The sequence below is a fragment of the Anoplophora glabripennis genome, unplaced genomic scaffold, assembly GCF_000390285.2.
Source record: "Anoplophora glabripennis isolate ALB-LARVAE unplaced genomic scaffold, Agla_2.0 scaffold409, whole genome shotgun sequence".
Lineage (NCBI taxonomy): Eukaryota > Metazoa > Arthropoda > Insecta > Coleoptera > Cerambycidae > Anoplophora > Anoplophora glabripennis.
Window position 1 is genome coordinate 232,212 of NW_019416619.1, and position 22,961 is coordinate 255,172.

At 31.1% G+C, this 22,961-nt stretch overlaps 1 protein-coding gene across 1 annotated transcript in view; it reads left to right on the top strand.

The window, feature by feature from the left end:
* LOC108910232 overlaps positions 1-22,961 on the top strand; it is a 75,468-nt gene extending 52,507 nt beyond the window's left edge. The window contains exons 5-6 of the mRNA XM_018714786.1: positions 5,171-5,389; positions 22,857-22,961. Coding sequence (XP_018570302.1) covers positions 5,171-5,389; positions 22,857-22,961 — 324 coding nt within the window. The remainder of the gene's footprint in view (positions 1-5,170; positions 5,390-22,856) is intronic.

The following is a 22,961-nucleotide window of genomic DNA, read 5'->3' on the forward strand; positions in this document are numbered from 1 at the left end:
AGCATCTGAAAGAATTAACAAATGGGTACAAGCTTAAAAAGTCCAAAACTTTAATCACTTGGAACAGAAAAACGGTTTGATGCATCAACTTGTCAATTTGCACGGTTATTTTGGGTACACTGATTTAGGCGATTGTGGGTACAATTTCTTTTTAAATTAGTGGTAGATTTTCTAAAATACTGTAAAGTAATTTTTTTGCACTTTTTTTCAAATTGATCTCAAGTAATAAAAACAACTTTTTCTTGAAAACCCATAACAGGTCCTTGTAGAGAATTTAACCAAGTTTTCAAAGTTACCTTTGGATTTACTGGGCAACAATTTCGTGTAGAGATATCGATGATTAAAGTAAAATGTGTTATTTTTCATTCAACAGTCGATATCTCGAGAACCAATAGTCGCACGAAGACCATGCAAAAATCAAATTGAAGCTCAATAAATAAGCTAACTGATTGTTTAGTTGAGTCTGAAAAAATTTCCCGAGTCCATGGACAAACAAATTTTAGAAAACTTTTTTTTCGATGTATTTCTTTTAATTGCATGATAGTCGTAGCTCAAACCAATTTTTTGTCTAAAAATCTTGAAACTATAGACTTAAAGAATCAAATTGTTTTTTTCTTTATCTTGATAAGACTATTTTTCACCATTTCCTTTAATTTTTTCCAGTAGTGTATAATAAATATTAAATAAACTTCCTTGTCTACTCTGGCTGTTAAAGTGCAGATTTAACTATTTCGAATGGAAATAATATTTTTACAGAAAAAGAGTATATTTTGATTAATTTTCTAATTTTATATTGTCTTAAATGAATGCCTCCTCAATACGATCACAGTGAATGATTTAGGTGAAAAGTTTAACACGCGTGATATCCTACGGGTTTTAAAGTATTCGGAAATTTGGCATTCTTATAAATAAATATGCTTGTTCACTTCTGCCAGACGGATCGTGGGCGCAAATATATGAAAAGGGGGATTTTGCTATATGCTGAATTGGATATATTCATACTTTTTGTCTTAATCCATGCTAAAACATCGCACTTGGTTTACGTTTACTTTTGAAATAAAGTTTTAAATATTAATACATAATCGATATCTTCTAATAGTGCATAAGTACTATTTTCGGTTTTCATGTACACAAACGTACTATTTCAGATTGCCACGACTTTGTTTGCATAAATTTTGTCAAATTTAGCAATAAATTATAAAGCACTTTTGGCAGGGGAAATAGGGAAAATGAGTAGAATACGAATACGCAATTAAAAATATTTTAAAATGCATAGGTATATTTACGCTGAAAAAAAAATTTCAAATCATTAATTAAACCCTTTTTCGAACCGCTCCTGACCACTGACCCACAAAGGTTTATCGCGAGTGAACCTTGATCCACTGTATTATTCGGTCACTAACTTAGTTTTTACTGCGTTTTTAATCCGACAAGGAATAAATAGATCTTTTTAACTAGACATATTTATGAATAAGATATTTTTTTACCTTATAAATATTAACAAGTATTAACAAGGTAAGATAGTTATTTTTAGATTAGCAACTTAAAGAAAATGTAGGCGCTTGAATCATCAAATCGATGCCTAGTTTAGCAACTAACGTACCTATAAAATAAATAAACAGTAAGTTTAGGCCGAAATGGAAAATATGATCGAGATTTCTACGGGCTAATTTCGTTATGAAATTCAAAACTGCTTTAAAACTTAAGCTTTAAGAGCATTCTATGAGTCGACTTAATCTCTTCTTAGTATTAAAGTAAGATTTAACCTTTTATAATATTGGTTTAATAATTTCAGAAAAGTTTTTCCACTTTAAGATGAAATCAACGGGATAATTATCCACCAACTCCTTTAATAGTGACAAGCATTTATATTCCTTCTAAATATATTAATCATTAATCCATTTTTTATGGTTTTAATAAACGGAAACAGAATATAGTCCGTACGATATTTATCGAGATAGAATTCCAAGACCCCTGCGTCACTTTCTTGGAATTAACCGCATTCGACATCCGAGGTACATTGGCGAAAAATTTCAAGGCACGCCCCTGCCCCGATAAACTGTTACAGTAGTTCCAATAACAGGACTCTATTGGCTTATTTTTTTCTTGGAATTCTATCTCAACAAATATCGTACGGACTATACTTTCAGTTGCAATATATTCCCATGAACTCTAGTCCTCAGTTTTAACCAGATTTATTCATTTTTATTAAGAACGCGCGTTAGTGTGAATTGTGACAATTTGAACTAATTTTCTGAACGGAGTGATAATTCTGTTTTATTGCAATTTACTCCTGTGTTGTTATGCTATTTGTATAGCAAAATGTGGACAAACAAAAAAATCCTGTGAAATCAGAATGTGCCATCAGAAAAACAATTGAACATAAATTTAAAAAGATATACGAAAAATTGATTTTTGGAGAAAAAAACAACTTTTTTACAGAACTGTTACATACATTAGACATATTTTTACGACAATCATTTTTATTTGTTCAAATCTTTTTTATATTTTTAGACGCGAGCATTCTGTTAAGATGGCTCTAACAAATAAATTCTCCGAGTGTCTCAAGCACAACAAAACCAACAACAGCTCAAACAGACAGTGTCATAAAGAAGATTCTCTTATTAAATAATTAATTGTACTTTTTTAAAACTTTCTTAAATATTTTCATACAGATAGCTATTTCAAATACATAGTATAAATTTTGTCTATATTTATAGAATAATGCATGTGATTTATTAATTATAGGTTTTTTAAATCGTTACTTCAACTTTAATCATTATCGTTCCACCTTTTTGACCAAATTTTCTTGTAGAAACAGTAGCTATAAAATAAACGTGAATAAAACACTGAAAATAGTCATTGGTTAACTGCTATGTGCTGTCTATTTGTATTACATATTATAAATTGTGTGCTGTTATGTAAAATAGGTAAATAAAAGACCTGTTTATGAAACTGAATTATATAATTTTGGAACCACAAAGTTTTTCCAATTGTCCAATACCTTTTCTAACAATACGTTTATTTATTTTTCATCATATTTTACATTTATGATAGTGACATTTTTGTCGTTTCAAAATTCGGATCAGCCACACAAAATAATCCTTCTCGTTTCCCTGTGCAAACCATCTGCAAATCAATTTGTGTTTTGAATTTATTTCTAATTTCACCTTCCTTTATGTAATATTTTTGAACGGACTCGGTGCTCCGGACATATTTGGACTTTCTCTCTTTAGTTTAAGGAACCTATTGCACTATCTCCATATTGTTTACGTGATGCTCTATAAAATAAAAATGTCCGTTAAACTTCATTGAAAATGAATCGTGCTTAGTATTCATTTATTTCCCAATGTGTATATGCATAATAACAAAAAATATCGAGTCCTACTTACGATATCTCTTTTACTACTCTAACCTCAGATGCACAAAAACGATCATTTTAATAACTTCACTTACATAGCACGAGTAAAATGTAACATACATATAACCACACTTATTGATCGGCGTCAACGGCAACAATGTCAACATGTCAATATGAATGACAGTCGCAGTGGCAAATTACCGCAACCAATATTACTTAGCCCGTCCTAGAACTAGTTTAATATGTCATCACCAATAAGATCGCGTTTCGAATCATCTTTAAATTTTAAAATTTTTTACCATTTTAAAAGGCATACAATTTACTAAAACAGTATATACAATACCAATTAATGTGTTATCTATGTTGTATATGCTATTTACTTTATAAAACTTCTTATTTGAACCAAATGCTGAATAATGGAAACAACCCTATTGCCATCAACGAATGCATATTTTTTTAAGCATGCGTTAATGATGTGAACATGAACATTACTATTTGATCGGTTATTTCACCTGTAAAATGACAAAATTATGACATATTATAAGATGGATTTGTAATTAAATATACTGTCTGATGCAACTAAAAATCATGAGGTTGGTAAGAAATAAGTATTTGCTAAATTGGTTTTAAATAACCGTCATCGAAACGTTTGCAATATGATCCTCAAAAAAATACAGGTAGTTTACTTCTCAAAAATGCGTTTTTTTGTCCATATCTTTCTTTTTTAAATTGATTCTGATTACATATTCCACGGGACTTTTTGTATTTGTCTACAATTTTTCCTAATAACTAAATAATGTCTATAAATGACTAGCGGCCCGTCCCGGCTTCGCACGGGTGGACATTTATTTTAAACATTTTGTGATATAAAAAATATAGCCTATGTTACTCAGAGATAATGTAGCTTTCTAATGGTGAAAGAATTATCGAAATCCGTCCAGTAGTTTTTGAGTTTATTCGTAACAAACATACATACATACAAAAATACAAATCTTTCCTCTTTATAATATTAGTATAGATAAGTACGAAAAGTAATAGAACAACAATTATGTACAATTTACATCTGCAGACAAAACCCTGTTATATAGATATAGATATAGATATAGAAGTATAGATAATTTATTTGGATAAGGATTAATAGAAAGACATGAATAACGTGGTCTATTAGACATTGTCTGGTTTTTGTTAACATTTCTTTCAAAAAAGTAGTTATAGTGACATAACTATAATATGTAGTTGGACATATGGTACCGCGAAGTTTTTTATAGATATTGATATGTTCTTTAATATTGTAGGACATTTTTTTGTTCTATCATTCATAGTTTCCGCAGCGCATGCGATGAAAGAAATTTTATGGCAATTTTTTTCATACTTTGGTTTACATTATTGAAGTTATAGTAGGGATCCCTATTTTTTCTAGTAAAAAATATAGCCTATGTTACTCACGGATAATGTAGCATTCTAATGGTGAAAGAATTATCGAAATCCGTCCAGTAGTTTTTGAGTTTATACGTAACAAACATACATACATACAAAAATACAAATATTTCCTCTTTATAATATTAGTATAGATAAGTACGAAAAGTAATAGAAGAAGAATTATGTACAATTTACATCTGCAGACAAAACCCTGTTCTTATGACCTATTATTGAGTGGCTAACAAGACACGGCAAATAAAAAGCACTTCCTTTCTAAAAGCACTGTAAATTGTTTCAAATGTCCCACGCTTTCTCTTCCGCATTAGTGGCAATAATTCGTGAACCCGACCGTAGCAAAACCGTCAATAAATGTTGGCTGATCTGTTCCAGATAACCCTACACATATCATACGTGCACGCCATCGTCAACCCCACGCTGTTCCTCGTCCTCCACAGGGGCCTGCGGCGGGCCATGCTGGACCTCTGCTGTGGCTGGATCCCCGTATGGCTGGGGTCGCCCAACGTGCCGCCGCCCCCGGACCCCCCCAGATCGGACATATCTCTGCTGAAACCACCCCTGCCCATACCCGCCCATCCCGATAGCTCTATGGTAATTAAATATTATATGTAAGTGGTGTAAACGGCATGTCTTTTCCCATTCTCTATGTGCGAGCTTTCAGTCAGATGTAGAATTACGCAAAAGTTTTAAAAAACAGTTCAGCAATTGCTATGGTACTTATAAAATATATTTCATACCAAAACTCCGTCTGACTGATCGATAAACACATTTCGTTAAATAAAGTTTTACATGCCTAAAAAAGTTTTTCAGAAATGTGTACTCACCATTGTATTAGTGACGTCATGATTGTTTTTTAAATATTGTTTAAAAAAATTGCTGTTCTACAAAAAAAATGTGACGGACGAGCGCACATATCCAAACTTGCAGGGTGTTTCAAAAATCGATACTATTGCTAACTTCATAATTATTTAAGACTGAAAATCAAACGAAAAACAGCCACACCCTGTATATTATTATAACATATTTGTATACAGTGTTTCTTCAGGTTTACAATAATACAACAATAACAATAATAATCATAATGAACATAACAACAGGTAAGTATAATGCAAAGATATTGGACGGAATAGAGAGAACAGGAACTGCAATTTATCTGCGCAACTTTTTCTGTGCAGTTTTCCGCGGCTAGATGATTTAATTGGAGAAATTATTACTTTAAAGCAGACTAAACTTGTAGTGCAACTGTACAATTGAGCTGCTCAACGACAAAATAGAGTAATGATGGTGGGAAATTGGAGTGAGGAATTGCACAGCATGTTTCTTCTTAAGGGAGGCGTTTTTATTTTACCTCGTGAATTTTGTACGCCAGTTGAACATACAGAAAATCATGTACGGTACTATAAACAAAATCACACCCCGCAGAATGCTTTTATGAAACTATTAACACATGTATTAATCACAATTATTGAGTATCGTTACAAAGCTGGACAAAACAGGAAAGGTATATTTTCTGATGTTTACATGTTCTCCGTGATCTTTCAATACGAAGAATTAAAGGAAGTTGCTCTAATTTAGTGTTACTATTTGTCACTTCCTGGATGGATCTGTTTGTTTTGTCATTGTTTTACTATAAGTGCGATTTTTTGTCTATAAAACAAGGCTAGCCTTAAATCTATGATGTAATGTGACAGAAAAATACTCGATAACCAAGCGACTTACCAATCTCCTTCAACCCTCATTCTAAAACTTTACTATTTATATTATTTTAAAAATATTAAATTAATACAAACAGAATGATTTCTTTTGTAGAAAATCTTATTTATTGAAGTCAAGAAATTGTCTTGAATACCAGAAATCGAGGTATGCAAAAAATTATAACTCCACAGACTAGGTTAATTATTGATATGGCGGGAAACAACTACTCTATAAGTTGCATGCCCCAACTAACACAGATTTACTATATAACTAAAATTTTATTAAACAGACTATTTAACTAAAATAAAAACTGAAAATATTAGCAAAATACGCATACCTCATATATAAGTAAAAAAAAACAATTTCATACTACAAAGAGATCGCTTTTATTCCACATTTTTCTTAGAATTGTTTCAGGTAGTGTTCTTTCCTATGGAATTAACAAATATTAATAGAACTAAATTACATATAAATATTACTATATCTTTTGCATACCTCTGGTATCAAAGAACATGAACATTTTTTCACTTTATTTAATAGGATTTTTTAGAAAACATTTTTAATTTTGTTTGAATTCGTTTTAAAATGAAATAAAAAAATACTAGAGCTAATAATGGATTTTTGTAAAATACATTAATTTACCTTATCTTTAAAGGTCGGTTATGCTTTAAAACATAGTAGTCCTGAAAACGTTCTATTGTACCTCAATGAAATGATAGTATCGTGTGTAGTGTCGTTAATTTAAAACACCTTGTATAAGGTGTTAAACTGCGTAAAGATTTAGATATAGAATTAAGTTGTCTGTTGTACAAAATAAAATAAAAATTCTATATAAAAAATTACAGATCAAACAAATTGAAATAGGTAATAGCTATTAATAGCATGCTATTAAGGAAGGACAAGTCACCATTAAATTTTAATTGCTAGGCTGATTTTAATTTTGTTTACTGTCTAATTAAAAAGACAAAAAGACCATATCAATTAGTTAAATAAACCACCTCTCCATAGTAATTTTTTTCTTAGACATTTACACGACCAATTTGTCGAAGTTTTTCACCGTTAATTTTAAAACGAAATGAAAATATAATAGGAATTCATCACGTCAAGGAACTTGTGGTCAAACTTTTTTAAAAATTCGCTAGTTGATATAACATTATCCCATTGTTAGGTACTTGACTTGACTGTATAATATTAATTATCTTATTTATTCTAAAAATATATTTTTTTACTGTTAGGATTAAGTAATTTTATTTTTTTTTGACTCAAAATATTTGAAGTCAATATGACGTTTTTCTTTCGCAATCTAGCCAAAGTTTCCTTGTTAACACTAAAATATTTTATTACTGTTGAAAAGTTTTCCACAGCTGTTGTGTTACATTCTCAGAATTCTCCATAACACAATTCTCATAACACATAGCACAACAATTCTATAAAAAGTCTCATGTGAAAGACGACGAATTCATGCATTTGTAGTTTATGTTGTTGTCTGAAGTTATTTATTTGTGGCATCTTTTTCGTTTTTTTTTCTTAATTTTTTGGGTATTTTGCCACCTGTGAGAAAATTAATTAATTAATTAATTAATTAATTAATTAATTAAAAAAATTTGCGCCAAAAGTATCAGTCAAGGGTTATTTTTATGAAAATGGTTTTTCATAACCAAAAAATCTCTCACTGAAAAAATACAATATAGTATAAAAAACACATCCCTTTGTTTCGCGCACTTTAAAAAGTTGTTGACATTTCAAAAAACGATCTGTTTTCGTCTTCTGAATTTTTTTGACATTTCGTATAATTGCTTTGACAGTTTCTTTTAGCTGTCAAAGTAATTAAACGAAAAGTGAAAAAAATACAAAAGACGAAAACAGAGAGTTTGTCTAAGATTTTTTGGTTAGGCAAAACTTTTTCATAAAAATAACCCTTGATTGATCCTTTTGACATAAAGATTTATTTAACTAAGTTTTAAATTTTTTTCGCAGGTGGCAAAATACCCAAAAAAATAAAGAAAAAAATTAGTTCATGCTTTACTTTACTAATCTAATATTTTCACAAACAAAAATGTTAAACGGCATCCTAGGAAACGATCAAAAAACGCCTTGTATCTCTGAAGCGAATCAAGATAATATAGAGAAGTGGTTTTCACTATAGAACATTTCTTGAAAATCGAGGTAGTGTCATTTAAACTACTTTTTTCTGTTATTTAACAGAAACCGTCCAAAAATGTTTAGTTTGGTCCACTCTGTACAATTTTTTGTAATCCTACAGCCATTAACTAAGTCTAATTCGGTATTAAATTAAATTTCTTGTGCGAGTTTTTAGTTTACACAATGACCCCATATAAGAACGATTCGCTCCTTTTCTGAGTAGGTACTATAATTTGATACAGCAATGATGTTTGTTAGTACAATTATACAGGGTGATTCGGTCATAATGTCAATAATTTTAAAAGAAGATAGGGAAAAATAGATTAGAATACGAATAAGCAATTAAAATGCATATTCACCCTGAAAAAAATATTTTCAAACCATTATTTAAACACCTTTTCGGACCGCTCCTAACCGCTGACCTACAAACGTTTATCAAGAGTGAATATGGCCTACCGTATTCGGTCAGTAATCTAGCTTTTACTGCGTTTTTAATTATGAACGATAAAAATTAGATCTTTTTACCTAGACACATGAATGAATATTTTTTTTATATTTTTATGAACTGTTATTTATTTGTTAATAAAAACAAATGTATAAGTATAATAATTATTCGCGAATGTTAGGTTATTGTAATTTAGAATTTATAATATTGTACGTTTTCTCTGTTTTATAATTGAATATGGATTTTTAGTATTATGTTCAATAGACTGGCCCAAAAAAAATCTATTTTTTTTAAAGATATATCGAGAATATCATTCAGAATATCGTCAGAGTGTGAGCCCTTAATATTAGTTTGAAGAGGTCTATCATCCCTAATTTCGATTTTTATTCCTGATCCCATTTTTGCGTCAAAACTGCCAAACCATCGAGGTAAAAAAATTTATCTACATATATTTTTTAAGGAAATTGAATGCCCTATAAAAAAGGTTTGATTGAAAATTTTCGGCAGACGAGCCGATTACATGTAATGAAGCCTTGAAAATTGATGTTTTTTCGATTTGACTTTTTAACTTTGGAATTTTCTAAATAACGAACAAATTAATATCTGAAAAAGAGCAATACAGATTTTCAAAGGAAATTTAATGATCTATAAAGAAGGTCCCTTAACATTTTTGCATAACATATATGTAGATAAATTTTTTTACCTCGATGGTTTGACAATTTTGACGCAAAAATTGGATCAAGAATAAAAAATCGAAACTAGCAATGATAAACTTCTTAAAACTAATATTAAAGGCTCAAACTCTCACAGGATTTTTTTTTCGTCATTTTGAATGACGATATATCTTTCAAAAAAAAATTGTTTTTTGGCCTAGTCTAATATTCAATTAATTATTCAGTTGTAGTACGTATACCTTATTGTGTGATTTATTGCTTTTCATATGGTACCTTATTACCCTCCTTATTCGTATGGTACCTACCTAGAAAAATGCCAGTACGGTTAAAATAACACTCATCTGTCCATAGCACTTTGTTAATAAAATGATGATCCACTGCACTTTGATTTTGAAACCAATTGCAAAATTTAAGACGACTGGGGAAATCAGCTGTTTCGCTTCAACGGTCGAACGCTCTGTGGTGCGCTGGCACATTCTCAGTCAGCAAATGCGTTGCAAACTAGGGCGACGAATTAACGGGAGTTAAGGGGTAATTTGCTTATTTCTTTTTCGATTTTCTGTCTTAGGCCTTACGACAACCTAGTTAAAAATTAATGACATTATGACTGAATCACCCTGTATCACATATTCCAAAGAGAATACAAAACAATAAAGAAATGAGTTTTTCTATAAATATATGCCACAAATCACCTTTTACTATAATGGCAAAAACATCGTGATATACATATTTATACGGAAGTATTCTGTAAGGGTACCTACATTCCCACCGCGTGTTGTTACAAATTGTGCAAAGGGAAAGGGAAATGTTTTGTTTTGTAGCACGCTTATACTAAGCAGAGATTAAAATTTGAAAAGGTATTTAGTGCGCCTGCCGTTATCCCTAACCCACACCGAAACGTATACATTGTTTCTTACTCTCGCCGCTCTAATCTAGAAAAATCCCGGATATGCTCTGCGATTACGTCGCGCCATCCCGCGGGATCTATTAAATCCCGGGGAACTAAAAATAAATGTTCAGAACGAATTTCTCAGATGCATGTTTTGCAGTCGGCCGCCCGTTCTCGCTTTACGGCTCTATTGTGATGAATTTGTTGTTGGACGTCTATTTTTACGGCCAGTATTCACTTTAGTAACGGACGCGTGTTTAAAATGAAACGGTGCGATTTATTAACGAACTTAATGAAACACATTTGATCTCCTTTACGTCATTTACTGTCGAGGTTCAAACGTAAAATGTGCTAGGAATGCCATAAGATGTCTCACATTTGTAAAAATAGTAACAGTTTACAATCAACACGTAGGTAACATGTTGATTTATAATTCAATATGACTGGGTGTAACTTAAGTATGTAAAAGTTTTCAGGAGCAGATTTCTTTAATTATTATTTTAAGAAAGATCACATGAAATTATGTGTAAGTTCTAAATCACTTAATGTTCGAAATGGAAAGTTATACATATCTTAAATGTCATTGTTACCAGTGGCGGTTTTACCATAAGAGCTGCGGAGCTGCAGAACACATAAAATTTTATATATTTAATCATATTAAATATCAACAAAATATTTAAAGAATTCAAATGTACTCGCGCTAAAATAAATCTGGGAGCTTATATTATTATTTACTACGACGCGAGCTACGCCCCTTAATATATGCAACCTCATATACAAAATGTGTGTTCACAGCGAACAGTTAGATGCGTCCTTTGTTTTTATTGGCTAATCAGGCACGTGACCCAGTACACGCGTATATGGAGTTATGTGGCTGTAACAACGACAGCCACAACTGCAGTAAATGCAGTAATATTTCGTTCGTGGTATGTGGTGGTTTATTTCTGCGAGCGGCACGTGTGAATGTTTTCGTTTAGGCGTCTACGGATATTATAGTTATTGAAATGAATAGCGTTTCGTTTTTACAAAAAACTATATTTGTTTCTCGGCCTTATGAGGATAAACTAAAAATAAAAGAATTAGGTGAGCCAACACCACAATTAAATATTGAAGTTAGTGGAACAAGCCGAAGTAAAAGTTATAAAAGACAATTTAACAATAATGTATACACAAAAGCAGAGTGGGTGTGTGTTATATCAAAAATACACTATTTTGTTTCCGATGGGGATAAAGCATGGACAATATACAGTGTGAAAGATTTAAGTCATTTAAGTCATTAGGTAAAATAAACATAAGAAGTCAGTTAGATTCTGGCTATTGGGATAATATACGGAAACACAATGAACAGGTAACGAAAAATCGATATGTATTATCTTAAATCATAGATTGCAAAAAAATTTGCCGAGCTTTCAAATTAGCACTTCGCAGACACGACGAGACAGAAAATTCGGACAACCCTGATGTGTTTCGTGGACTCATAAATTTTAGTGCAGATCTTGACGACATATTAAAAGAACATCTAGCCACATGGGTATGACCGGGATTTTCTGTGATTGTACCGGGAATTAGCTGTAGGGTCCCGGATTTCGGATTTGCACGTATAATCTCCCGGAATATAATATAATGTACATATATATAAAAAAAGATAAAGAGAAAATCATAACACGGAGAGGAAAATTAAAATTCGTTGAATCGTTGGTAAACTTCACAAACGATTTTTTTGTTTATAAACAATATTCAATAATTTAATAAAATATATGTATTTAGTTTATTCCAATTTATTTATCTCATCAGTAGGTTTTCAAAAAGGTATCAATTTCAAAAATCGTTCTTGTGAAAATCTGTATTTTTGTATAAATGGACTGCTCCTTGAAATTCAGAAGTGCCAGGAAAACGCGTGACCTTGAAAATTTTAAAATTTTTCGCCTGCGACGCCATTTAAAAACTCTCCGGACACTTAATATCCCGGAATTCAATTCAACAAATAAGCCTAAGCACAACACATTCAATCAATGTTCACGCGCCGACATTGATTGTTACTCAATACCTACAGGTTCTAAATATTACTCTGTACCTAGTGACAAAGAGTGACCTACTAATATGTAGTAAAAGTATAACTTTTTAAATAATGATTTATGAGAAACTAGCTGAATGCCCCGTCTAGTAGTAAAGTATAGGTTATGTTATATGTCACCCACATGCACAAACTACCAAAAAACATATTGGTAGATAGACATCCAAGTAGCTAAATCGGTCGTCAGTAGTCTCACCTATGACATACTGATGAGCACTAGTCATCTCGAAACAGGTCCATGTCTGATGGTGCTGCTGACGAATAATCTTAGCTGTTTACTGGACATTGGAGCTGTAATTCAATGTTTAACGGGGCATGTAGCTAGCAGAACAAAACCATTAGGTAATTGAAAAATATCTGGAGATGTTTAAGGTAGACCGATGAAACCTTTTACATGGTTATTTATAGTAGGATCATATTCGATGCAAAGTAATAAATCATTGCCTGTCAGTACGGTTTTAAGGGATATAAAATTTCGAAGCCAAAGAGTGTTCTGGAAATCAAAACGGTGCAACTGATTCCTATTTTTTTTTTTAATTATCTTGTAAAATTTGTATAGGTAGGACTTACGAGCATACAAGATGTGTTAAAATAGCTTTTGTATTGACTATATTCAATGAAAATACATGTACAGGGTATTTCAGTCATGATGTCATTAATTTTAAGGGAAGATAGGGAAAAGTGAAAATGAGTAGAATATAAATACGCGCTTAAAAAAATTAAAATGCAGATTTACGCTGAAAAAAATATTTTCAAATCATTATTTAAACTCCTTTTCGGACAGCTCCTGACTAATGACTTACATTGAAAGTGAATCATGACCTACCGTAATGTTCGGTCACTAACCTAACTTTAATATCTATTCTTAACGTTTTCAACAGTTTTATAATTGAATATGAATTTTTAGTACCTATTACATAATTATGTTTAAGTAGGTAATTATTCAGTTTGTAGTACGTATAAGTAGGTAATTATTCAGTTTGTAGTACGTATACCTTATTGTGACATTTATTACTTTTCAGAGATGTATGGGACCTACTTATTTAAAATGACAAATACGGCTAAAAACACTCACTCATTCGTCCATAAAATCTTAATAAAGTTGTGATCCCTTGCACTTTGATTTTCAAAGCAATTGTAAAACTGGACGAATCGACGACTAGGAAATCAGCTGTTTCGCTATAACGTCCGATTGTTGTGTACTCCGCCGACCTGCGCGGCGCGTTCCCTATTATGAAGTGGAGCATCGAGTAACGGGAGTTATTTTTTAAAAGGTTCTTTAAAATTTATGACATTATGACTGAAACACCCTGTATATTAAATAAAGGATTACAAATGGTTAGATTAATTTGAAGTCAAAGTACGACAGTTGGGCCAAACATATCTTAATCAAAAGTTGCTTCATTTGCAAATAACAGGGTTGTTAATTTTTTGAAATATACAGCAAATATACATAGATGAATGAAACATGAGCCAGCAACTTATCTGAATACAGGTAAACATTCACTTGTATACCACTGCCAAAGATACTAGGAAACAACTTCACTAACAATCTAGATGCCACTGAGTATTTTGGAAATTATATAAGTTTGTTTGATTTACATATAGTCCAACAAATGAGTTATTTTGATCGGTCTAATAGGTATAATTGCATTTCAAAGAAAAAAAGATCTCTTCTGTTTTAAAAATCGAATAATTTGTGAGTTATATTTTTAGTCTGAAATAAGCTTACAGGTAAATAACTACAAAATAACTAATAAATACATTTTTTGTACACTAATTAAAATTTCATTAGCAATAAAAAATGTCTATACATTTTTTTGTGTAACGAAAAGTTTACAATTATTTTCAATTTATTCTGTATTGCAAACTTATTTTAGACTAAAGCATAACTGAAAAATTATTTATTTTTTGAATAAAATAATTGATTTTATTTATTAATTTGAAATATATTTGTGATAAAATATCCAAAACATTCAGTGGCATCGAAATTACGGAATTCTCAGTGAGGTGTCTCCCAGTATCTGCGCTACTGATTAATATAATTGTATACAGATTCTGTAAATTAATACCTTGGAGTAATTAATCTACGTCTTTCAATATATTTGTAATATTTTTCAAAACCTTAAAGACCTTGCAACTTGCAAATAAAGCAGCTTGAAAATAATATTTATTCGGCCCAACTATAAGATTTCAAGATTCTCTGTTTTCATGTGTGCTGCCTCATTTAAATGTACCCCGTATATAAATTTATACAGGGTGATTCATTAACAATGGGAAAGTCGAAAGCTGAAGATACTACACGTGAAATGGTGACCATTGGCGCAAACATGCCTTATCCGAAAGTTAACAGTTTAGGAAATACAGGGTGTTGAATGTTAAAATTTTAAATCGTTTTTTTGAGATTCTGAAAATATGTAGGTTAAGAACTTGAAAATTTGTGAAACTGTATTTTTTTAGGCGACGAATAAGATGCGTGTTGTAATTTCAGCATTGCTCATAGAGGGCGCCACTTACGACCAATTTTACCGAAAATTTAGTTAATAACTTTTTACCCTGTATGTCTAACACGAAACTTGATTCAAAACCTGAAGGAGCATTCATTTTTCCATTAATTATGTATTCTTGTTTCATTTCGGTATCTCGATCCGTTTTCGAGAAAAATCGATTTAACGAACACTATGTTTTGATAATACGAGAAATTAAAAGCGAAACAAACCAAGTGTTTCTTCGTGTTATTACAACAATTAACAATAAAACAAATGAAATTCGTAATAATGATTTAAAGTCAGTGTTCGAAGAATCCACCGTTGACATTTACACACTTTACACAACGTTTTCTGAGAGATCTTCGAGTTTGAAACAACATATTGGGATTGCGTTTGACTTCGTTGGCAGCGATTTGTATTCTTTGCCACAACTCTTCACACGAACCAATAGATTCTTCCAAATAGAAAAATGAAGAGGATTGAAGTCCGGACTTCTGGGTGGCCAAGTAAAAATGCTTCCACGGCTTGAAGAAGTTCCACTTTATTTAAGAAGAGACATGTGGTTCATGCACGACGGAGCTCCACCGCATTTTTCTTGGCCAGTGCGTGCATATTTAGATGCAGTTTTTCCAAATCGCTGGATTGGCCATGTAAGCATTTTTGCTTGGCCATCCAGAAGTCCGGACTTCAATCCTCTTGATTTTTCTATTTGGTCTCGAATGAAAGATATAGTTTACAAAGAATCTATTGGCTCGTGTGAAGAGTTGTGGCAAAGAATACAAATCGCTGCCAACGAAGTCAGACGCAATCCCAATATGTTGTTTCAAACTCGAAGATCTCTCAGAAAACGTGTAAAGTGTATCAGTGTCAACGGTGGATTCTTCGAACAATTACTTTAAATCATAATTACGTATTTTATTTGTTTTATTGTTAATTGTTGTAATAACACGAAGAAACACTTGGTTTGTTTCGCTTTTAATTTCTCATATTATCAAAACATAGTGTTCGTTAAATCGATTTTTCTCGAAAACGGATCGAGATACCGAAATGAAACAAGAGTACATAATTAATGGAAAAATGATAGCTCTTTCAGGTTTTGAATCAAGTTTCATGTTAAATATACAGGGTAAAATGTTATTAACTAAATTTTCGGTAAAATTGGTCGTAAGTGGCGCCCTCTATGAGCAATGCTGAAATTACAACACGCATCTTATTCGTCGCCTAAAAAAATATAGTTTCACAAATTTTCAAGTTCCTAACCTACATATTTTCAGAATAATCGCAAAAAAACGATTTAAAATTTTAACTTTCAACACCCTGTATTTCCGAAACTATCAACTTTCGGTTAAGGCATGTTTGCGCCAATGGTCACCATTTCACGTGTAGTATCTTCAGCTTTCGACTTGCCCATTGTATAAAATCAATACTCTAAAAGTTACTGGAAAATATCCAGAGGCATTACCTAATGAGTAAATGAGGAAACAAACGAAGCGCGAAAACTAACTGCTAATCAGAAATCGGTTACAAAAAGATCAATTATCTTAAAGGACTCGCGGAGAGAGAGCTAACATTAGAATTCCCGATGACAGAAAGAAAACGGTAATGGAAATTTATATGAGGGAGGGCATGACTGCCATAAAATAATTACCACTCTTAGCAGGACCGGTTTAAAAGAGATGACACTTTTTCGCCTTAGAGAACTTTAAAATCAGAACCGAATAATTTTTTGGTACTCACATTTTGACAAATCGATATTTAAAATAGCAATGAATTGCTTTCTGTCAAAAAAGTATTCTGAATTTGTCAATAAAACACAACAAGTATATTATGAATCATCAAATTTATTTTGGAGGGGTCAAAATATAGTGACTCACCCTGTACATTATATCGACTGAGTGATTAATTTCCTAAACAATTATAATAAATTCACAAAACACATCGACCCTCGAAAAATGTCAGCAAAAACAAGAGACTGAAAATATATGCTTGTCTTCTTCCAGGGGATAAGAGCCGCCTTGAGTCGACCCTGGCCCTACAAAGTGGTTAACTGTGTTAATGTAGGATGGTGTCCTATTTTTAGACGGTTCTTTATATTCGCTTAAAACTTGGCCTCGTTTTAAAGCCACGTTATTCGCATTCCATTTATTCCCCCGCGAAGTTGAGACTACCAGATGATAATTTCCAGAGTTATAGACAAATTCAATTGCTAGTTAAGATAAATGCCTACGGACTGCAATGTTATAATTTTTTCTATAAGCCGTAATTGAAAAGGGCTTATAAAACGGAAAATACTTATAAAAAATATAAACTATAGGTGTATTTTAAAATATTAAATTTTCTCTAATTGAAGATATAAAATTAAACCTAACTGAATCCTTAATGTTATTATTTTCTGCCACCGTATAACGAAAAACGTTACAAAGAAAATCAAAAGTCCCGCGTACGATGTGTTGTGATATATCCATATACAGGGTGTTTTCGTTTTAATGAGCAAAACTTCAGTAGAGTATAGAGAAGGTCATTTTAAGCAAAATCTGCTCAATGAACATACTGCTCTAAACCTCTTCGTTTCCGAGATACAAAGTGTTGAACTTTCTAAAGAAAAACTTGTTTTTTCCGTTATCTCGCGAATATAAAGAAAGAAAATTTTTTGTGAAGGAAATATTTGTTGAATTGCTTTCTACAAATGTGCCAATTTTTACGTTGATAAATTCACCAGCAGCGTACTTACTGGGTGCATATTAATATTTTCCAAAATAAATAATAATGGCACGTTAATGGCAATATTCTTCCCTTCTTAAGATCCTCAAAATTTTAATTAGAAAAACTGCTCTTTAAATTTTTTCCTAGTTTGCGCGGTTTTCCAGTAAAATTGAAATTAATTGAGTACATCAATGCACACTCCAACAAAATTTCATTAATATTAGGCGTATTTGATTACTATTTAGATTGTTAATCATTTAACAGAAGTCAACAATTTTTCCGTTGTTTATTTCAATAATTTTAAAAATTATTTGGCAATTTTTGTAACTTATTTAGTAACTTAAAAAAAATAAAGAATTGTTTTTTTTCTTAAAATACCTGAGGATTCTAAAAATGGTGGTGCATTAATGCATTGGTGCATCATTATCTTTTTAAGAAAATAGTAAAAGGCACCCAGTAGGTACGCCACTGGTGAAGATTATCGAAATAAAACGATTTTTTTAGAAACTTCAACATTTTGTATCTCGAAAAGGTAGAGGTTTGAGGAGTATGCTCATTAAGAATATTTTGCTTATAATGACGTTCCCTATACTGCTCTTTAAAATGGAAACACCCTGTATAGGTCGTATTACTCCTTACGTATATAAATGCTCCTTCTTTTTAATGTTTTAGGAGAAAAATAAATTTACCAATTTACAAACATAAAAACTCAAGTGAATAAAATCGTTATAGTAAATGTGACGATAATAATACAATCTTATATTTCTTTATAGTTACTTTTACTGCAAAATGTATATCAAACAGGAAAAGATCTATTTGTCTATTATACTTACTGTTGAAATGAAGGAACGGTATATCCAAATTCCTATCTTTTTTGTTTCGTGAGCAACATTTATTTTATTTATTCATTTACTCTTACTTTTTAAAATAATTTAAAACGAATGAATATATGCATCAGCGTTTCTTTTTATTTCAATTAAATGCCTCCTTAAATGATAGCAAAAAAGTACATATCATATGGGAGAAATGTATATCAGTAGAATTTAATAAACATCAAAATATGCATTTTTGAAAACTCTAACTATGCCAGTCGTTTTTAGAAGTTTGGTGGAAAATTTACTGTCGTAAACAAAAATAAGAAAATTACCAATTGTTTTTAAATACAAATATTTTTTAAAGAGCAAACAAAGCAGTCCAAAGGGTGGATATAATAAGGAATTTAAAAATAAAAATAATTTTCAGTCGTTTTACTATATGGTAAATTCCTATAATTTTATAAGATTACCAAAATAAAACAATTCCATATTTCTGGGCCATAATCCTATAAAATAAAGTTCGTTTCCCTATGTGCAGTATTACTCGGAACCTAAACAAACAAAATTCAATCCAGATATGAGAACGACTGAACTAACTTTATTATTGCGAGGCAAAGAAGTTCCACTTTGAGTCCGTACTTGTGCAATATATGGTAACTCTATATGAATAGTTCCATCAAAACTCTGAGTAGAAGAATCATACTTTCAGAGTTCACTAGAAGTAGAGGTACCTACAATCGATTTTTATGTAGGTATAAAGAAAAATCATAGATATGCTAAAAAAATTAATCATTGTATTCGTAACTACTGTTACACAAATACAAAATATTTACAAGTGTTATACCAGATGTCGCCTAATTTTATATGTTCAAATAGTTTTAAATGAATGGTACATATTTTAGTTTTACTCTTTATCTTTAACCGTAAATATATGCCTTGTAGATTTTGTCATTTTCAAGTATTAAGTATTTCGGCTTTCCGACTATGTCTGTTCAAAAAATGGTTAAAACATCTTAGAGGGTATTTATTTATTTAATCGTCCTAAAACTCGATTTTCATAAACGGAATCATTTGAATTGTAATATTTTGAACATCTTCAATTAAGATAAATTTTTCGATATTCTGCCGGAGGAGCCAGTGAGAACCGGGAATGTTCAAAATTTTAGTAAAAAGAAATAACAAAGATATTTTTAAAATATGTTTCATCCAAGATTTCAGTATACACTTGAAAAAGAAAAAAATTCAATACATTTCTTGACTCATCGATAATAAGAACTTGTGAAAATACTGTTATTACAGATTGGTATCGTAAATCTACATTTTCAGACAAGACAATTATATTTTCATTCTCAACATTCTTTTTCTCAAAAATTAAACATAATTAAATTAAATATAATTAAAAATCTACAAACATGAGCCTTGTACTATCCTGTATTTCGTAGAAAGAATTTAGATTTAACTCATAAAAAAATAATGATGCTGTAAAACTAATTAAAAGAATGCTCTTACCAAACACTCAAACTTCACAAAAAATAATCAGACACCACAAAATGTCACATAATATTGCATATTATATTAAATGACCTTTCGAAAAAATATCTATATCAAGTAATAATCCAATACGTTCTAATGTAATGAAATCACTAAAAGATATAAACAGAAAGCAAGAAGTTGAAAATTTAAATGAACATTATGCTCTTTATAATCGAATAATAGACAAAATTAAAAAACAATAAAATAGTAGGTACCTACGTCTTGTAAGTAAAAATAATTTTTACAAATATTGTATTCTTATTTTAGTGTATCTATTTATTTTTAACCCCTTTTTATGTTGTATAAAATTAAAAAATATTCTAAGATTTCAGTATTATTTAGTTAGCAAATGCAATTAGTATCTAAAGCAGTCTTTATGCCTCTTAGTTTAAGATTGGCAAAGAGAAACCATAATTATAAGTATGTATGTACCTGAAGTGTCACATTCACCAACTCAAGATTTTATTATTAGTTAATCAATGTTTGATATTTTATAAATGTTTAAATCTAGTCAATAAAAATGTAATTAAGCTAATTTTAATTATTGTGGTTGATTTAAAATTGTTATTCGTGCAGTCCTGAAGATCGGTTCTCTCTCCAAGACTGACCTAGAATACAGATAAACTAATAATCCTAAAATATTTTTTCTCTATCTAATACATAACAATATGATTCTGCTTTGACTTTTGCCAAAAATTAACCAAATAAAATATGAAAAATACGAGTTAGTATTGATTTGAGCACTCCAAGGAAATTGTCAAATGTGCCACGAAATCAATCAAATAAGTGTGATAATTATCATTTAAGGTAGAAACATACATCTCATACGTGACACCACGTATATATTTCTGCCTTTACGCTTTTACAATGCATCAGAAAATCAAGTTATCGTTGGATGCAGAAAAGATTACAAAAATATATACAATTCCATTTGAAAAAACAATTGACAATCGTCTGCCATTAAGATAGACCTTTAAAAGGGATGATAGTGTATGCCATCAGTGCGTAGTATTTTTTTAACCATTAACGCCAATCTTTTGTTTTTTTTTTTTCATGGATACATTCTGTGCTTTTAGAAAAAACGGTAGAAACCATAATTCTAGGTAATTTTCTTACCATTTTAAAATAATATATTAGAAAAAGCAATTGATTGTTGTATTTTATAGATATCAACCAAGTTTTTGTTTTTTTTTAGTGGAACACCTCGTATATTTTGTTGCTTTTTTGGAATTACAATATGAATATTTGTTTTAACAGTTTGCTCAATATTTTGGTTTATTTACTGCCTACAATGGATATAAGGATAATTTTACAATCCGCAAGAAGTCCTAATTTGACCTTCATTAGTTCTTTCTAGGACAAGAAAATAAACACAAAATCTAATAATTTATATGACCTAAAGGAGAAAATATTGAACGGAGTTAGTACTATCAATGAGGTGGATAACATAGCAAAGTTACAAAAAATATAACTGGTTTGGAATATACAGGGTGATTCATTAACAATGGAAAATCCGAAAACTGAAGATACTACACGTGAAATGGTGAAATTGGTCATAAGTGACGCCCCCTATGAGCAACACTGAAATTGCAACACGAATCTTCTTCGTCGCTTAAAAAATATAATTTCATAAATTTTCAAGTTCCTAACCTACATATTTTCAGAATAATCGCAAAAGAACGATTTAATATTTTCCTTTCAACACCCTGTATTTCCGAAACTATCAACTTTCGTATAAGGCATGTTTGCGCCAATGGTCACTATTTCACGTGTAGTATCTTCAGCATTCGGATTTCCCATTGTTAATGAATCACTCTGAAAATCATTTGTCCAGAACAGGATAAAGGAATTAAAAAACAACTTTTATAAGATATTTTTTCTTAAGAGAGAATTTAAAGATGTGTTTACACTATATTCAATAACGGAAAACATACCCACGTAGTGGTTCCATAGCAATCTTGAATATGACAAAAAATTCAATTCCAATAAAAATAAGCAAAAGTTTAGTTTACATCCTCGAAACGCATCAGTTTTTTCTGTACATTGCTTCGAAATCGCAAAAAAAATTCCTAAAACTTCAGTATTTACCTTTTTATTTTTCCGAGACAGAAAAGTAAAACATGTTAGGAATGTTTTGTGAGTAATTCTGTACAAAAATGTTTTTGAAAAATTATTTTGCTACATCTATCCTTATAAAAACTTAACACACAACCGTTGTTATTTGTACCTATTTAAATTTAGCTTCCCTCTCCCAAATTTTTCCGAGAACATCACTGTTAATATAACGTATCGTAGCGCAGACAAAATGGTGTATTTTAATGAACTCATACAATTAGCAAAATTAGTATAAACGTCGTATCCCCCTTTGGAGCAGTTAAGAGGCATTTCCAAATGCCCCGAGGCGATTTTTTAAATTTTTCAGGGGCCCTGCCAATAAAACAAACCCTAACGCGCGTCTGTTTCCCTCGACCGCAGCCCCAGACAATAAGGCTCGTTCCCCTATCTGCATTAAGTAAAACCCAAACAAACAAAATTCACTCTAAAGTTCTCCCCCGGGAGACGAGAGAACGACTGGCCCTACTTTATTATTGCGTTTCAGGGAGACCCCGATTTGAGTCCTTGGACCCCGGAACCCCTCAACGGCGGCATCCCCATCCCGCACTACTCCAGCCCGGAGCCCGGATCGCCCCCGGATAGCGACTAG